This window comes from Schistocerca nitens, chromosome 1, assembly GCF_023898315.1.
Source record: "Schistocerca nitens isolate TAMUIC-IGC-003100 chromosome 1, iqSchNite1.1, whole genome shotgun sequence".
NCBI classification, from domain to species: domain Eukaryota; kingdom Metazoa; phylum Arthropoda; class Insecta; order Orthoptera; family Acrididae; genus Schistocerca; species Schistocerca nitens.
Genome location: NC_064614.1, coordinates 1014363652 through 1014383702, shown reverse-complemented (window position 1 = coordinate 1014383702; position 20051 = coordinate 1014363652). Strand labels below are relative to the sequence as shown.

General features: G+C 42.7%; 1 protein-coding gene across 5 annotated transcripts in view; it reads left to right on the top strand.

The window, feature by feature from the left end:
- Positions 1 to 20051, top strand: part of LOC126196030 (ankyrin repeat and SOCS box protein 3-like) — a 293727-nt gene that overhangs the window by 76456 nt on the left and 197220 nt on the right. For all 5 annotated transcript variants that reach the window (XM_049934536.1, XM_049934535.1, XM_049934538.1 and 2 more), the window contains one exon: positions 13233 to 13342. In XM_049934536.1, coding sequence (XP_049790493.1) covers positions 13233 to 13342 — 110 coding nt within the window. The remainder of the gene's footprint in view (positions 1 to 13232; positions 13343 to 20051) is intronic.

The window sequence follows — 20051 nt, the reverse complement described above, 5'->3', positions numbered from 1 at the left end:
TTTTATAATATTAAACAATTTCGGGGTCAGTACTCCCTCTTGCTGTTAGATACAGTTCTCTTTTTCGCTTGCAAGATATTCTTATTCCTTTAGTTAGCCATGGTTTTCTATATGTATTCTTGGAATTATGTTTAACTATTTTCTTGGGAAAACAATTTTCAAATACCCTTAAAAATGTATCGTGAAATAAGTTATATTTCAAGTTTGCATCAGGTTCCTTAAACACTTCATCCCAGTCTAGTTGCTGTAGGCTTTCCCTAAAGTTTGCAATATTTATATTGTTAATTGAACGCACTGTTTGAAAGTCTGATTTGATATACTGCATGGAGCTATGTCATGTACTGTAACTAGCTGTACACCATGATCTGAAAGACCATTCTCAACAGGATAAGCATTTATGGCCTTTAAACTTATCTTGGTCTATGAAAAAGTTATCTATTAATGTACTGCTGTTCTTTGTTATCCGAGTAGGAAAATCAGTGATGGAGCTCAAATTGAAAGAACTGAGTAATACTAGATAGCACAACAAAGCACCCAAGTTTTCTAGAAATAGCTGGAAGTTCCCTGAGGGGGACCTATACACTGTTACAATTATGAAAGTGCCATCATTTAGTTTAAGTTCAGTGGCACATGCTTCCAAAATTTTTTAGTTTCTAAATTTTTTACACTGTGGAAGCTTTTGACATATATGGCAACTCCTTCTCTCATCTTATTATCTCTACTTACATGAGCAGCTAATTTGTACCCATTGATGCTAACCTTTGCATATCAGTGACAATGTGATGCTCAGACAGGCATAGTACATCTATTACATTCTCAGTTTCTATATCTTCAAAACAAAGCAGAAGCTCATCAATTTTATTCTTCAATCCCCCAATATTTTGATGAAATATACTAACATTATTTTTCACTTTACTTTTGTGAGTATCTTGAAATTTTTTAACATCTTTAGTACTTGCCTGGCTGAGTTTCCCACTGGACACTGATCTTACACTAAAAAAGAGTTTCCACCATGAGATGTAGTTCGTCCCCCCTTTAAGTTTCCTGCTATCAGCCCAGCCAGTTTATCCTTCCCTTTCTTGTTGAGGTGTAGGCCATGTCTAGAGACTAAGAGACAATGAACCATAAGGTACTAAATAAGAACCTTCATTAATAACAATAATTTTGGACAAATGTACAGTACGAAATGCCAACACTTCACGAGATGTAAAACTTTCCAATCCAGTCCTAGAAGCATCATGACAAACCACAACAGCGAATGTAATCCAACCATTACCTATACTGCTTGATGCAGATGATTTAGCAATAGAAAAATTCAGCTTCAGACCTAAAAAGTATTTAGGACCTGACAATACAGATATACTCGCGATCTTCTTCAGATTCGATACCTTCTTACTGGTACCTGCAGCTGGAACAGAACCATAAGTGCCATTAATATTCAACAAATCCTTGTAGACCAGCATACGTCTGTGACGGCGATATCCAAAACGGCGACCCATTCTTGAATAATGCTATTCATATAATGAATGCGCGAAGTTGCATCAGCAGCTATTTATGGTTCATTGTCGCATAGTCCCACCTACAGAGTGAATCAACAGGAACCACACCAATGTGTGACCCTGCACCAGATCCAAGTAGCCGTTCCAACTCCAAATTAACTCTCCTGACAGAAGAGCTCAAATGAGGTCGGTCGTGGCGCTCCAGAACCGATACAAACCCAACACTGGTATGACTCGATGTTGAGGCAGGAGCTGTTAAGCTGATTGTATGATGGTTCGTAGACATATCTGCCATTTCTGTATTTGGGATTGTGTGGATGATGTTTTTCCAAACGTATGATGGTGTGTCCCCAGTCTCATTGATTCTACACACCACTTCCCCAGATGATTTTAGAAATTGCAAAGGAGTGTCATTTATCCTTTCTACCTCATTTGATCACAAGTCTTCTAAAACTCTGTTAAGCTGTGAATGTTAGCGGATTGCCTATGTCACCCATATATTGACTCCCAATTTTTCTGGTGTCATCAGACAGTTCCTCCCCCTCGCAGAGACTGCCAGTGCACTCTTTTCACCTACATGTTATCTATCCCCTTTGCATTCTAAATCTGTCCCTCTGATGAGCATTTATTTTTTATTTTTTTCACATTTATTCTGGAGTCATTTTTACCTTAGTTTCCCTGACTTCCTATTTATTCAATCTTTAAGTGACTGACATTCCTGTATATCTATCTTTTCCTGGGCATTTTTGTAGTTCCTTGTTTTGTCAGTCAGCTGAGATATTTCTTCTCTTATCCAAAGCTTTTTCACAGTTTTTCAGTTATGTGATTGCTCTTTTTACAGATTTCCATTTCTACTCACTTGAACTTTCTATTGTGGTTTTCATTATCACACTATCTACAGCCTAGAAAACTTCAAACACATCTCATCATTCCTAAGTACTTCAGTACCTCACTTATTTCTACTCTGATGCTTCTGGATGATTCTCTTAAACTTCGGTCTACTTTTTGTCATTTTGAATTGTGATGAGAATCTATATCTGCTCCTAGATACATCTTACAATTCTGTATCTGATTTCAGAACCTATGTTTGACCATGATGTAATCCAGCTGGTATCTTTTCATAATCCCAGTATGTGATTTTTGACCAGCATATTCATTATTTCCAGTTGAAGTTTAGAGCAGAACAATTATTAGTTGTTCTTCTCTCTCATTACTACTAACAAGCCTAAACTCTCCTATGCCTTCCCGTATTACAGCATGCCAGCTCCCATGGTTACTAATTTTCATATCTCTTGTTCAGTATCCTCATATACTTTCTCTATATCTTCATCTTCTGTTTGTGATATTGGAATGTTTTGTTGGTGTTGACTTGGTATCAGTTCTCTTGAGAATAATCCCCTATCATTGAACCGTTAAAAGTAATTCACTCTCACACCTGCTCTCCTAATCATAACATACCATTTTTATTGCTGTTGATATTACCCCATTAAAACTAGATTTAGTCTTTGCATTTCCCTGTTCAGGTTTTCTATCTTCCCTTCCACATTCAGAATCCTGTCATTCCACTCTCTTACTCATAGAATTTACCCTTTTGTTAATAATTCAATCTTTTTCTCATGGTCACTCCCCCCTTAACAGTCCCTTCCAAGAGATCCAAGCAGGGGGCAGGGGACTAGTCTGGAATCTTTGACCAATGGAGGGATAATCTTGAAACTTTTTCAGTTACAGACTACATGTGCTGTGGACACACAACATGCATATGTAATGCACTGGTTTCATTGCTTACTGCATCCTCATACTTTTGATCATATTCTTCTACCTTTTTGGGACAGTTTCCCAACCCCAGGTCAAGAGGATGCTCTGACTCTTTTTCTGGTCCTCTGTCCTCTTTGACACGGCTGTTGGCAGAATAAGGGTAACTTTTTATCCAAACGTCTTTGGCTGTCCATACTGATGAGATGTATTCATGATTTAAGTAGTGACTGGGATCAGACCTGGGACCCAGGATGTTTTGATTAAGCATCAAAGATGCTACCTCGAGATCTTGGTGGCCTCAATATGTACGCCAAAGTGTCACGAATTATATATATTGATGTTCGCATATTCACTTACTTAATATAAGTGGTGGTACTGTAGACATTTTCTAATAGATTTTTCATATGCTTTTACTTTTCAGTACACACATTAAATAATCTGGCAGATTGTTGAAAAGTTTTGTTCCCATACAATATGAATCTTTCTGACACAAACATATATTCCCCCCAGGGGGTCCACAACTCTTTTGTGGATACGTGCGTAGCGAGCACGGGACCCCGAGCTGATGTGGCCTTCCTTCCTTTCCGGGCTGCATACCTTCCCTTTCCGCATCCTTCCCCATTCCCCATCTTCGCCCCCCCCCCCCCCCCCTTCACCTCTGGCTCTTGCTTTCCCTTTCTCTGGGGTTATGGTTTGTGCCTACGTCCGGAGACGGACACTTGTACATATACTACATTCTTCGCCTTCATTCCTTGCTTGTAAGTCTTCATCCTTCCTTTGTCCTTCTCTTTTCCTTACCTCTTCTCTCTACCTTCTCCGCTGCGGCGTTTGAGACCTCTCTTCTTTCCATTCCCTTTCTCTTTCTTCCTCCCTGTGCGTGTCTGAAGGCCGACCCACGCACTTCCATGCGTAGCCGGTGACGGGGTAACGCGTAATTCCCCGCCCCGGGTAGACAGGTAGGACACGTACGTACCCCCTGGTAACGGCCAGGCCCAGGGAGGGGTGATTACCCGAGCTGATACCTTCCGAAAGTGCCGATTGGTTCCTCCGTCCGTTTGTCGGGAGGTGTGACCTGAGGTGTGAACAATCACCTAAGGCGGGAGTGCCCTCAGAGAGGGCCCCCACAAGGGAGGAGCGCGCCATCGGAGACGCCGGTAATCATGGGGGATTCTTCCGCAATGGTTTCCTCACCTTCCACTATGTCTGCTACAAACGTAAGTTCACTGAGTCTCAACCACAGTCAGTTCTTCCATCGTTGCCACAGTTCCTTGTTGTTTCTCGGTCTGACGAAGGTCACGACTTCTCCACGGTCAACCCTTTCATTATTCAGAAAGGTGTCGACGCAATTGCAGGTCCTGTAAAGTCTTGTTCCAGATTACGGAATGGCACCCTGTTGTTAGAAACAGTCAGTGCCCTCCAGGCACAAAAATTGCTGCGTACGTCACTACTACACACCTTCCCTGTCCGGGTGGAACCGCACCGTACCTTAAATTCCTCGCGTGGAGTCGTTTATACACGCTCCCTCGATGGACTGTCTGACGAAGAAATTCAGCACTACCTGTCTGACCAGGGCGTAATGGCTGTTCATAGGGTTATGAAAAGGGTTGACACGAACATCATTCCAACCCGCACTGTCTTCTTGACATTTGACAAAGTTCAACTACCATCGAAAATCAAAGCCGGCTATGAGATAATTTCCGTTCGCCCTTACGTCCCGAACCCTACGCGTTGCTATCGGTGCCAGCGGTTCAATCACACCAGCCAGTCCTGTTCCAATCCGGCCAAATGTGTTACGTGTGGCAGGGATGCCCATGAGGGTGCTTGTCCACCTCCATCCCCTCGCTGCATCAACTGTATGGGTGACCACGCCACTTCCTCTCGAGATTGCCCCGTTTTTAAGGACGAAAAACTCATCCAGGAAATTAGGGTGAAGGAAAAGGTGTCGACCTTTGCTGCTCGAAAATTATTCGCCAGTCGACAGCCCACCGTGCCTCAGAAAGGAAACTACAGCACTGTCCTTGCTTCTCCTCGGCCAACAAAGGAGGCGGCCACGCAGACTTGCGACCTCACCTTTAGTGCCACGGTCGTCAGATCAGCCAGCGCAAAGATCGCCCGTTCAACCTCACCACTTTCGCCTGCCCACTCTCTGGCTCACCCTTTGTCGAGTTCTGCTAAATCTCGAGCCCAAAAGTCAGACACCAAGACTTCGAAAAAAGAGCATACTCGTGAAGAGTTTTTACGTACGGCAACTTCCCAACCATCGGTTCCTCCTTCCTCTAAACATCATACTTCCAAGAAGGCTACAAAGAAACCCAGTTCCTCTCCTTCTCCGCCAAGGCGTGTCCCATCTACAGCACCACCTGGCGGAAGTCGCCCTCGGCCGTCTTCTGTGTCGCCGAGGCGCACTGCTGGCGGCCGATCAACCGGCCGGTCGCTGGTGGCAGGAGCTGCTCCTGACCAACCTATGGATCAGGATCTTCTGCCTTCGGCTGAATGCCATTCCATGCTGTCGGTCGCAAGCTCAGAGCAGTCGTTGAGTTGACAGCGACCTTGGTCGCATTCCTCCATTTTCTGTTCACCCTATGTCCATTATCCACTGGAATATCCGCGGTATTCGAGCCAATCGGGATGAATTGTCGATCCTCTTACAATCCTACTCGCCGGTCATCTTCTGTCTTCAGGAAACAAAGCTGCGTCCCCATGACCGCTTTGTTCTCCCTCATTTTCAGTCCGTCCGATATGATCTCCCCTCTGTTGAAGGCACTCCAGCACATGGAGGACTCATGATTCTTCTCCATGAAACTCTCCATTATCACCCAATCCATTTAAACACTTCCTTCCAAGCTGTCGCCGTCCGTCTTTCCCTTTCCGGATACACGTTCTCTCTTTGTACAGTATACATTCCATCGTCCACACCAATGGCACGAGCTGATATCCTTCATCTTCTTGGTCAGCTTCCACCCCCATATTTGCTGGTTGGGGACTTCAATGCCCACCACCCGCTTTGGGGATCTCCACATCCTTGTCCACGTGGCTCACTATTGCTAGACGTCTTCCACCAAGCAGATCTAGTTTGCCTCAACACTGGGGTCCCTACGTTTTTGTCTGCCTCCACGGCAAATTTATCTCATTTGGACCTTGCGGTCGGTACTGTTCCGCTAGCTCGGCGCTTCGAATGGTTCGCCCTTGATGATACACACTCCAGTGACCACTTTCCATGTGTCCTTAGACTGCAGCCTCAACGGCCATATATGCGCCTGCGACGCTGGAAGTTTGCTCAAGCCGATTGGACACTTTTTTCGTCTCTAGCGACATTCGATGACCGTCACTTTCCCAGCGTCGACGTTGAGGTCACACATATTACCGACGTTATTCTTACAGCTGCGGAACATTCAATACCACGCACCTCCGAATTGCCCCGGCGCCCCCCAGTTCCTTGGTGGAACGAGGCATGCCGTGATGCACTACGTGAGCGGCGACGTGCTCTCCGCGTTTTCCGCCACCATCCTACTTTGGCCAACTGCATCCGCTATAAGCAGCTACGAGCGCGATGCCGTCGTGTCATCCGCGATAGCAAGAAGGCAAGCTGGAAATTCTTTATTAGCTCATTTAACACCTTCACTCCCGCCTCGGAAGTTTGGAGTCGGCTTCGACGGTTCTCAGGCGCGCCTAGTTTCTCCCCGGTCTCTGGGCTCACTGTCGCGCATGAGACATTAGTGGACCCCGTCGCAATTTCTAACTCGTTGGGTCAGCACTTTGCCGAGATTTCGAGCTCTTCAAATTACCCGCCAGCGTTTCTCCCGAAGAAACGTGCAGCGGAAGTGCGACCTCTTGCTTTCTCCTCTCAAAATCGCGAAAGCTACAATACTGTTTTCTCCTTGCGGGAACTCCAACATGCACTCTCTTCTTCTCGCTCCTCCGCCCCAGGATCAGATGGTATCCACGTCCAAATGTTGCTGCATTTATCAACCCATAGTCTGCGTTACCTCCTTCACCTTTATAATCGAATTTGGACCGACAGTACTTTTCCCAGACGATGGCGAGAAGCTATCGTCGTTCCTGTCCCGAAACCTGGAAAGGACAAACATCTCCCCTCTAGCTATCGCCCCATTTCTCTCACGAGTAGTGTCTGTAAGGTTTTGGAGCGTATGGTGAATTACCGTTTAGCGTGGTGGCTGGAATCCCGCAGTCTTTTAACACCTGCCCAATGCGGATTCCGAAAGCATCGTTCTGCAGTTGACCATCTTGTTGCTCTCTCCACTTATATCATGAACAATTTTCTCCGGAAACGCCAAACGGTAGCAATATTTTTTGATCTGGAGCGAGCATACGATACCTGTTGGAGGACAGGCATCCTCCGCACACTGTTCTCTTGGGGCTTTCGAGGCCGGCTGCCCCTTTTTCTTCGCGAATTTATGGCAGAGCGCACATTTAGGGTGCGGGTGAACACTACTCTCTCCCTCACTTTCTCCCAAGAAAACGGGGTACCCCAGGGCTCCGTGCTGAGTGTTGTACTGTTTGCCATCGCTATAAATCCAATTATGGATTGTCTCCTTCCCGATGTCTCGGGCTCCCTCTTTGTGGATGATTTTGCGATCTACTACAGCTCTCAACGGACCAGCCTTCTTGAACGACGTCTTCAAGGATGTCTCGATCACCTCCACTCTTGGAGCATCGAAACAGGCTTCCGTTTCTCTCCCAGTAAGACCGTTTGTGTTAATTTTTGGCGACGTAAGGAGTTTCTTCCGCCCTCCTTACATCTAGGACCTGTCAACCTTCTGTTTTCAGACGTCGCTAAATTCTTGGGTCTTACGTTTGACAGAAAACTGTGCTGGTCCTCCCACGTTTCCTATCTTTCGGCTCGCTGTCTGCGATCGCTTAACACCCTCCGTGTCCTGAATGATACCTCCTGGGGAGCGGACCGAGTGGTCCTTCTCCGCCTCTATCGCGCCTTAGTGCGCTCGAAATTGGATTATGGAAGCATAGTCTACTCCTCTGCTCGGCCGTCTATTCTTCGGCGTCTCGACTCTATCCACCACCGTGGATTACGTTTAGTGTCTGGAGCTTTTTATACCAGCCCTGTGGAAAGCCTTTATGCTGAGACTGCTGAACCTCCGTTGTCCAATCGGCGAGCGGTCCTTCTAAGTCGTTATGCTAGCCATCTGTCTTCCATGCCTGCTAATCCAGCCCATGCCCTTTTTTTCGACGCCTCATTTGATGTAGGGTATGCTGGCCGCTCCTCCTCCCTACTACCCCCGGGAGTCCGCTTCCGTCAACTGCTCCATTCTCTTTCCTTCCGCTTTCCTAAAACCTTTTTGACAACTTCGGGTACAGCACCGCCTTGGCTCCGTCCCCGGATCTGCCTGCTCCGTGACCTTTGTCGATTTCCCAAGGATGGTACCCCTAAACTTGTTTATCGTCGGGCATTTGCTGCTCTATGTGCACAAATGACGGACGCCACATTTATTTACACCGACGGCTCGAAAACATCGTTAGGTGTAGGGAGTGCCTATATTGTTGGCGACACCCCAAATCAATTTCGGCTTCCCGACCAGTGTTCGGTGTATACTGCGGAGCTTTACGCTGTTCTCCAGGCTGTCCACTACATCCGCCGCCATCGGCGGATACAGTACGTTATCTGCTCAGATTCTCTCAGCTCTCTCCTCAGTCTCCAAGCTCTTTACCCTGTGCACCCTCTGGTCCACCGGATTCAGGACTGTCTGCGCTTGCTCCATCTGGGGGGCGTCTCGGTGGCGTTCCTCTGGCTCCCGGGACACGCTGGTATCTGTGGGAATGAGGCGGCCGATATAGCGGCCAAGGCTGCAGTCTCTCTTCCTCGGCCAGCTATTCAATCGCTTCCCTTCACCGATCTACGGAGCGGTTTATGTCGCAAAGTTGCTCATTTATGGCATGCGTATTGGTTAACACTTCCCAATAATAAATTGCGGGAAGTGAAAGCTCTTCCTTGCGCTTGGACTTCTTCCTCCCGAACGCGTCGTCGGGAGGAGGTAATTTTAACTAGACTCCGGATAGGGCACTGCCTTTTTAGCCATCGACATCTTTTAAGCGGCGATCCTCCCCCACTCTGTCCCCACTGCTCTCAGCTGTGGACGGTAAGACACCTTTTAATTGAATGCCCCTATTTTAATCCGTTACGCGCCCGTCTACAGCTATCGCCTGATCTATCGTCGATTTTAGCAGATGACACGCGCTCAGCCGACCGCGTTCTCCAGTTTATTAGTGCTAGTGACATGACGTCAGTCATTTGAAGCTTTTTTTGGGGACAACCAACCCCTTTCTGTAGTGGATTTTTAAGCCTTCCTTCTGCTTTTAGTTTCTCCAATTTTATGACTTTGTTCCCATTGCTGCTGATTTTCAGTTTCGGTTTTTTTTTTACTATTTCCTAAGTCACAGGCTGGGCGCTAATGACCATAGCAGTTTTGCGCCCTAAAACAAAAAAAAAAAAAAAAAAAAAATAAAAATAAAAAAAATAAAAAAAAACAAACATATATTGGTTGTAATTACATGTTAAGTTCATGCTTATTTGAGACATTGTGTTTACTGGTCTGTTGTAACAATCAGCTATAGTATTGTGCTGTCAAGAGTGTATCCAGAATATGAGCCAGAGAAGGGGAACTCATGTCAGTTCCCCAGTGAGTGACAAATTAGTTTTGAGATTTAACACAAATAGCTCTGGGTGAATTTACTATTAGTCAGTATACATTACATGCTCAAGCTTTCTTCAAAGTGATACTGTACTGAGGAGATGTCTAATTGCCAACAAGCGCAACGAAAACACTGCTAAACATTGTAATTTTCGGCTGAAGGCCTTCTTCTGAAGTAGAAATCATGCATATACCTTCACACAAGCACAACTCACACACAAATAACCACTGGCTCTATCTGCTGCGGCTGGACTGAGTTGGAATTGTGCATGATAAGATCAGCAATCCAATGGCAGGAGGAAGGAGGTGGCATGGGGTGGGGGAATAGCAGTATGGGGTGGGAGCACATGTAGTGCAGCTATGAAGCTTATAAGGGCATGCAGGGACATGGTGGTGACAGGGTAGTGCTGCTAAATGCAGTCGGGATGTTTGGGGGGGGGGGGGGGGGCAGGTGGGAGAAAAGAAGGAGAGGTTTTGAAGGGGAAAAGGACTAGCAGGTGTGTTGGTGGAACAGAAGGCTGTGTTGTGATGGAGCGGGAGCAAGGAAGAGGATAGGTAAGTGGAGGACAGGGACTAACAAAGGTTGGAGTCAGGGAGACTATGGAAATGTACAATATAGTGCACGGAGAATTCCCATTCAGTAAAGCTGGTGTTGGTAGGGGGATACAGATGGTGCAAGCTGTGAAACAATCATTGGAGTGAAGCCATTGTGTTGGGCAGCATGTTCAGCTATTGGGTGGTCTAGCTGTCTCTTGGCCACAGTTTGTCATTTGCCATTCATGCACACAGACAGTTTCCTATTCATGCTCACGTGAAAGGCAGCATCCTGCTGCAATAAACCAAGATTCAAGACTCTCCCATACATTCTTCCTCCCCAACCCAGCCATTTCTGTCACATGCATCTCCTGTCTCATCATAGGCAGGGCTACCAGCGCAAGCAGTTGTGTGATCTACAAATGAAGGTGCGACCATTGTGCTGTTTTCTAGGTGGGCATGACATCTAATAAACTGTCTGTCCACATGACTGGCCCCTGACTGGGGCCAAAAGGCAGCTGGACCACCCAGTTGCTGAACATGATGTCCAACACAGTGTCCTTCATTTCAATGATTGCTTCACAGCCTACACCACCTGGATCATTCCTACCAACACCAGCCTTACAGAACTGTGTGGCTGGGAACTCTCCCTGCAATATATCATACATTTCTGAAATCCCCCTGGCTTCAAACTTTGCTAGTCCCTGTCCTTTACTTACCTATCCCCTTCCCTGCTCCTACTCCAGCATAACACAGCCTCCCGTTTCACGAAATCACCCACTAGTCCTTTTCACCTTCAATATCTCTCCTTTTCACTACCCCTGCTCCCTATTCCCCACACCTACCAGCTGCATCTAGCAGCCAAGCCCCCACAACACTCCTGCACCCTACACACTCCCACAAGCTGCATCACATGTTCTCCTACCCCAATCTTCTACCCTCCTCCCTCTGTCCCCACCCAACTGCACACTCCCACAATCTGCACTACACATTCTCCAACACCACCCTGCTATCCCCGTTCCTTCATTCCTCGCCCATGCCTCTTCTTACGCCTACCATGCATAAGTACAGCTCAATCTGACAACAGCAGCCAGGGTCAGTGGTCATGTATGTGTGAGTTGTGCTTGTGTGAATATGTGTGTGTGTGTTTTCTACTTCCGGAGAAGGCCTTATGGCTCAAAGCTAAAATGTACACTAACCGTCCAGAACATTATGAGCACCTACCTAATAGCCGGTACGTCCATCTTTGGCTTGGATAACAGTGGTGATGTGTTGTGGTATGGAAGCAATGAGGCCTTGGTAGGTCACTGGAGGGAGTTTGCACCACATTTGCACATGCAAATAACCTACTTTTCATAAATTCTGGGGAGGCGAGCAATGAGCTCTGATGCGATGTTCAATCACATGTCAGATGTTTCCAGTTGGTTTCAGATCTGGCAAGTTGGGGAACTAGCACTTCAACTGAAACTCACTACTGTTCCTGGAACCACTCCATCACACTCCTGGACATGTGACATGGTGCATTATCTTGTTGAAAAATGCCACTGCCATTGGGAAACATGATCATCATGAAGAGGCGTATGTGGTTTGCAACCAGTGTACGATATTCGTTGGTGGTCATGGTACCTTGCATGAGCTCCACCAGACCTATGGATGCCCACATAAATGTTCCATAATGAAGCTGCCACCACTTTGTCTCTGTCTCACACTACAGGTGTCAAGGAGCTGTTCCCCTGGAAGACGATAGGTTTGCACCCTCTCATCGGTATGATGAAGAATGTATCGGGATTCATCAGACCGTGTAGTGTTCTACTACTGCACCAATGTCCAGCATCGATGGTTATGTGCCCATTTCAGTCATAGGTGCTGATGTCGTGGGGTTAACATTGGCACATGCATGGGTCATCAGCTGCAGAGGTCCATCGGTAGGAGTGTTCGGTGCACTGTGTCTTCTGATACACGTGTACTCTGTCCAGCATTAAGTCTGATGTTAGTTCTGCCACAGTTCGTTGCCTGTCCTGTTTTACCCGTATGCCCAGCTTACAATGTCCAACATCTGTAATTAGGGATGGCTGCCCAATCCCAAGATTTCTGGACATGGTTTCACTTTGATTTCGCCACATGTTGAAGATGCTCACCACAGCACTCCTCAAACACCCGACAAGTCGTGCAGTTTCCAGAATGCTCATGCCGAGCCTCTGGGCCATCATAATCTGTCTTCGGTCAAACTCAGGTAGATCCATGCCAACACATGGACAGCACGTTCACTGATACTAGATGTACCATGCGTGTGCCTAACTAGCAGACGTTCTGTGTCAGGTGACACTGCTGTCATGGGTTTATATAAATAGTGGGTCAATGTTCATAATGTTCTGGCTGATCAGTATATAGCAGTATTTTTGTGGTGCCTGTCTGTGACTCAGCACCTCCTCTATATGGTGAGCAGCAATCCATCTGTCTCATATTCATTGTTTAAAACTGAAATAATACATTTTTCTGTATGGTGGGCAGAATACGTTTTGTTTGTTGGGGGTCAGATAGATAGATAGGGATGGGGGGGGGGGGGAGAGGGAGAGTGAGAGAGAGAGAGAGAGAGAGAGAGAGAGAGAGAGGGGGGGGGTAGAGGTAGAGGATTTATCAGGGAAAACTTGTAAACTATATATTTTTGCTATTACTTAACATGGAAATGATTGTTACAGTTATCCAGTAGAATATGGTAGCATTATTATTGAATGCATTTAATAAGTTCTAATGTTATAATTATGTTGTATTTTTCCAGCATGTGAACTTGATTCATTAGAATGTGCCCAGCTGCTTTTAGAGTATGGAGCAGACATCAATGCTGCAGATGCTGATGGCAATCGGCCTATTCATGAAGCCATCAACAAGGTATGTTTTGCTACCTACATTATCAAAATATTACTTTTTGGTTTTAATGAAATGAAATAAAACAGGATTTAATAATCAGTTGCAAACAAAGAGGCTGTATGTGCTCAAACATTCACCAACACAGTCTGCTTCTGTGTTTAATTTAATGCTCTTAATCACAAATATTTTCAGATGAGTTCTCTTTATTTCTTTACAATTATCCAATTCTAGACGCTTAATCATTTTGTTTCCATCCAGAACCTCCCTTTCCAGGCTCTCCACACCATTGTCACTCCATTGCCTCACAAAGATCCTCCCTTCCCCACATTCTCACACCTATGCCTTTCTCTGGCCCATTTACTCTCAACAATCTTGCCCCCTGCACAGTTTATCCCCCCTTCCCACTCTCACCACTCTTCCCACTCTCACCACCTTTCACCCTGTAGCTGTGTCACTAAAGTTATATTCAAAAGAAACAAGATTCGAGCCCTTGTCCAGACTTTTGAAAAGATTTCATGTTGTATCCCTAAATCACTTCAAAACAACACCAAGATGATACCTAAATTGCCGTATTTGTTCAAATGAGATAGTATCTGTATTTAGTTTTCACTGTGTCATCAAGTCGTTAAACTCTAAACTTCCTTCCTGGTGTTGAAAATTTATCTAATTTGCTTGACAGCTGCCATGCACAAATGTTTCTTTTTTTTCACTTATTTTATAGTTATAGACGTATCTTTGTAGGTCATCTTCAGGCAAGTGTTGTCATTTGTTGCTAAGTGTTGTAATTTAATGATGGTTGACCCAAGTAATTCTGGAAGCCATAGGTTGAGGCAGTCAAGCACATCAATATTCCGTGATCTCCAAAAAGCGTATCACTTAGTACCAAGCCAACACTTGTTACTGAAAGTTAGTATGCTGTCTTTGTGGAGAATCAGTGACTTAAGTGGAAGTAACTTGAAGTGCACCTCAGGGAAATGTACTTGGACTCTTGCTGTTCATGTTGTACTTTAATGACATGACAGACAATCTTAATGAGCCTACAGTGCTGCGTTTTGTATACTTTGCTTGACTAGCTTCTCTTGGAGAATTGTTTGTTGAAGAATGACTTACAAGGAAACATTTCCAAGTGTCAATAAATGATTTTGTTGAAATTTGGTGGGTGTGTAGAGAGAGAAAATAGTGCAGTACTTTTTTTTGCATAGTTTCAGTTTTAAGGGGTAAAACATGCCCCGAAAAGTAATTTGACATTTTAGATTTAGAGGGAATATCTTTGAAATGATGGTATGTAATTAATGTTCTTGAAAACTGTGTAATAAACTTTTGTAATAATCTCAGTATTATGAAAAGGACACAGTGCTACACACAGTATAGTGGAGAAGCTGAGATGCAGACAGGCACAACAAAAAGACTACTAAACATGTAAGCTGTTAGCCAGATGGTCTTTTACTGAAATAGACAATATACACACACACACAAATACAGCTCACATACATGACCACTGCCTCTGGCTACCGAGGCCAGCAAATAATCTGAAATTTTACAAAGTATCCCACCACCATTAATTAATGCTGAAAAATAAAAACTTGTGTTACAAGATAAATTAAAGAAGATTTTAAGCCACATACATCCCTACATAATAAAGCTGGATCCTGAAATAACATTTTTGGAAAATAGGCTGTATGCGATGTGCTGTCAGAATATTTCCAATATACCTAACTAAAATATGTAAACATTCATTATTATTCTAATTATTTATTTTGCTTGTATTTGTTTTAAACTGTTATTTTATGTTTTACATTCATGGTCTTTTTCCACTTATATGTATTTTGTTAATTGAAAATAATAACTAACTCATTATTGTGATAGAAAATAATCACAATAATAATGACCTGTAAAGAAAAGCTTAAAAAATAACGTTTTTTACACCACACACAGAAAAGGAACAAAATATATTCACCTAATGTACATGGTGTTGAAGATAATGTAAAACAAAATTCAGTAGGATTTCAAACTGTCGTGAGTGATCATCTAAATATCCTGATTTGTATCAGCCATATTTCAGTTCACAGGTAATCCTTGACAGAGAGAATTGGCAATGTACTAATGACTACAGCTTGATTATATTGTTTCTCAAGTGGAGATTGACATCATAATCATTCAGCAGAATGAGATCTGAAAGTCTTCACACAAGGTTCTTACAACATCAAAAGCTGTTTATATTCCATGGCTGTATCTGTGCTGTCAAGCCCTTTCAGATCACCAGCTGAATAAGTTCCTTGTCCTCAGGTGCAATTCTCTGAATGATTCTTTCACATTGACTCCCACAAGACTCTAACAATAATACAGATATTTCACTCTCTCTGAGAACATCTTTTGACCTGGTCGGATGTTTGTTTACCAGATATTGATGTGGTCACAAGGACATTTTGGGCTTCAAAAAGAAGTTCTCGAATTCTCAGCCCAAACTCAAAAACCATGAAAAGGTGGATGGCCAGTGTGGATAAAAAACATCTGGTAATCCAAAAGGGCCCGATGCTACAAGTACAGCTTTGGAACGTGTACAGCTTTCAGTGTTGGAAGAACTTAATGAGATTATTTTCAGACCTAGTTCTGTTGAATGATTATGATGGTAGTGTCCACTTGAGAAACAATACAATCAAGCTGCAGTCATTAGTTCATAATCAGTTCTCTTCGTCAAAGCTTACCAGTGTACTGAAGTACACCTGATGCAGATCAGTATATTTAAGGGATCACCCATGACAGTTTGAAATCCAGGTGTATTTCTTTTTATTTTGTCCTCTCTGTCTTGTATACTACTTGAAAAAATGTTGTTTATTTTATGTGCATGCTGTAGAAAAAAGTTATGTTTTAAGCATTTCTTTACAAATTATCGTTAACATAATTTTTTCTATCATAATAGTGAGTTGTCTGTTATTTTCAATTAACAAAATGCATGCCTGTGAAATGGTAAACTTAAAAAAACAAACCATGAATGTAAAAAATAAAATAACAGTTTAAAACATAAAACAAATATAAGTAGGAAAATTAGAATAGTAATGAATATTTTAATTAGGAATGTTAAAAATACTCTGACAGCTCATTGTGTTCAGCCTATTTTCCAACAGTGGTATATCAGGATCCAACAATGGAAGATCCAGTGTGGAATAATGGCAATATTATGAAAAAGATAGATTGCTACTCACCATATGAAGAGTCCAGGGGAAAAAACCTGACAAGTCACTATCCTTTCCCCCCCCCCCCCCCCCCCCCCCCCAGGAGACGAAATTTAAAGTTTCAAGACTCACAAAATTTTAGTTTTTCAAGTTATAATCTTCATTTATGTTTTAGACTTTAATATATCTTTCAGAGAAAGGGTACTGCTGAAATTACACACACCTGAATAGGATTTACAATAATATGATGCATTTTTATTACAAAGGTAGGTCGCACAGAGGAAAAATATGGCAAGTCCATAACATATATGCAGGTAACTACAAGATTTCAAATTCATGTTACAACAAATTACGTCATATAATCATTTAATAATCTTCTATAAAAGGTCCTGTGCTTTTTCGATGGTGGATTAATGCAAAAGACAATCAAAATACACTTGCACTTCACTACGGCAAAATCTTTTCAAGTCCTTAAATCTCTGTATTTCTCAGCATATATTTTAAGATCACCTGCAAAAAACCAGAATCCCTTAATTTAAATAGCTATATGCCTAATACTAAAAAAAATATTTTTTTTTTTAATGAAACCTTCAAATCATATTGCTGTAAAAGAATTACTATACCTTCAGATTTAGCAGAGGGTAGGCTGAACTCGCCTTCTTTCAGGCTGGAATCTTGTCCTTTCTTTCCACGAAGAAGTAATGAAGCTTGCTCATCTGCTCCATTGTAGCTTCCTCTATACCGAACCAGTGCTGCATGGTGTCGTGTGACTTCCAATTCTCTTATTGGCCTGGACTGGAAAGGGAGTTTCTTCTTGTATGTTGTATTATCCAGATACTCTGTCCAGCATTTGATTATCTCTGGTTGCTCCTCAACATCAATGATGACAAAAGGCGAAGAGTGTGTGTGTGAATTCTGAAAAACCTGACACCAGTCCTTTGGAATTTGACATTCTTGAGTTTGGTCTATCAACTTCGAGGTACGAAGGACCTCTTATGGGGAATGTCATCTTTACATAGCTCAATCGTTTTTCTGTATGGACCAGATGGTGAAGGAATCTGAACACAGTGGCATTCCTGTTTTGCCCTCTGCAGGAGTCACAGAAGATCACCAGATGTCTGAGTTCTGGATTTAGAAAAATTGTGCACAAAATGATGAAGGAACGATGTAACTTCGTCTGCTCTTTTTCGGCCTGTGCTCTCTGGATACATGTAAAAATAGCTTTCCCCTGTTGCCAAAACATGGACATTGATTATAGATACAGAAAGCTGTCATTTATAATAAACTTCATATGTCTTTATATTTGAACAAGGAAGGTTTTTGCTATAGTCCATCGTAATTGGAAACTTTGATGAATTTTTTTGACTTTCCATCTTTGGCTTTTTTTCCCTGTCAGAGAATACTTTTTGTTTTCTGAGATGCAATTCATGGCTATTTGATTGGATCGAAGTTCAGAATGAAGCCTTACTTTATTTTCAACAGATGATGTTAAAGACAATTCCTTCCCCAAATTTTTCTTCTTGGCTAGATACTCATCGCAGGAGCCACAAGTATCAGATCGTGGATATCCATAACATATATTGAAATCTGAATTGAATATAGTGCAGTTTGTTTCATACGACACGTTCTGATCCTGAAACTTCTCCTTGAGTATGTGGAACATTTTTTTAATATTCAAAGACTCTGGCAGGTAAATTTTTTCTGTCTTTGTCAAACTGTAGTGGCTGTTGTGACCTTTAAATGAATTAATGTGCCCTCTTATTGTTGCACATGTTTCATCCTTCAAAGCCTGTGGGCAGGATCTGTGTTTCCCTTGACCGTCTCGTAGAGGTTGGTATCCAGATTTAAGTTTCTTCAGTAAATGGTCTACCTTGCCCTTCTTTATTCCATGTAACGATATAAATGCTTGGTTGCACACATGTACTTCTTGGAAACTTCCATTAATGGTAATACAAACACTGAATTTATATGATGCATCACGAAACTTTGCTTCCTGCTCTTCTCTTCTAGGATGCCTGCGCTGTACAGGGACCACTGTGATTAAACCACTTAAATAGAGGTTTATTTCATCATGATTTTGAAAGTGGTTCATGTTATTGATAATATTCCTTTAATTTTCATCACTGACAATATCAAGACAATTGTTTTTGCACTTACATGGTTCTCCTGTTTCATGTGACTGCAATCTTAAACATTTGGAGGCATCTGTAATGCAACCATACTACTTCCTTTTCTTTCCCAGCTTCTTTGATGACATTCTATAGTTTTATTGGCAAGTAGATAAGTCACTGTCTTCTTTATTCATTTTACACTGACAGAATACAGTGCTAGATCTAACTTCCTTCACAAACTCCACAAAGCTAACAACAATGGTCAACTTATACACAACAATGACTGTGGCAACTATGATAACATTAGTGAAAACAGACCAGCATGGGCTGGGAATCATTAAGTGATAAAATTTTATCGTTGCTTTCTCTGGACTTGTCAGGATATTCCCCCGTTTTGCATGGACTAATAATGTTTTACACCTGCACATGTTTACAAGATATCAGAATATCTCTTGTTTCATCAGGTTTTTGACCAGTTCTGTAAAACCAGCTAAAACTACATTGGCTGGTCTATTAAATTATGAAAAAACAGAAATTTTGGAATTTTGGACTTACCAGGTTTTTCCCCTGGACTCCTCATATAATAGAGATATTGATTTGCAGATAGGCACAACAAAAAGACTGCTTTCGGCCAAAAGACCTTCTTCTGAATTAGGCAGCATACACACAAACAGTCATGCAAATGCGATTCATACACACATGACCACGTTCTCTGGCTGTTGAGGCCAGACCAGAGGAGCCAAAGACAGTGGTCATATGTGTAGGATTTGCATTTGCTGGAATGTGCGTGTGTGTATGTTGTCTGATTCAGAAGAACACCTTTTGGCCAAAAGTATTTGTGTAGGAGTCTTTTTATATTGTGCCTGTCTGTGACTCAACATCTCCAGTATACGGTGAATATCAGTGTAGCCTTTTCATAATATTTTCATTACTTCAGGACCCAGCATTATCACAAAGAGATGTATGCAGCTTGAAAGCTACTTTAATTTACGTTGTAACAAAAGTTTTTATTTTTCAGAATTAAGTAATGGTGGTAGGTAATTTTGTGAAATTTCAAATTATTACAAACATTGATTGTATAGCTTTCAAGAACATGAATTACACGTCAACTTTTATATGAAAACATTTTTTGTATATCATTGTTTCGCAGATATTCCTTCCAAACCTAAAATACCAAAATACCTTTTGGGGTATGTTTTACCTCTAAAAATGAAATTGGGTACAAATGAAAAAATATGTATTGCACTATTTTGCCCCTTCTGCACATCTGCCAAAGTTTATCAGGATCGTTTATTGATACTTGGGAATGTTCCCGTGTGAATCACAGCCAGTTTTTTCCCTGAAGTATGAATCTTTCACTCTGCAGTAAAGTGTACAGAATTTTGAAAGTGGCTGATTAGAACTGTTTTGGAGTGGGGCTCAGACCCAGACATTTGCTTCCTTCTT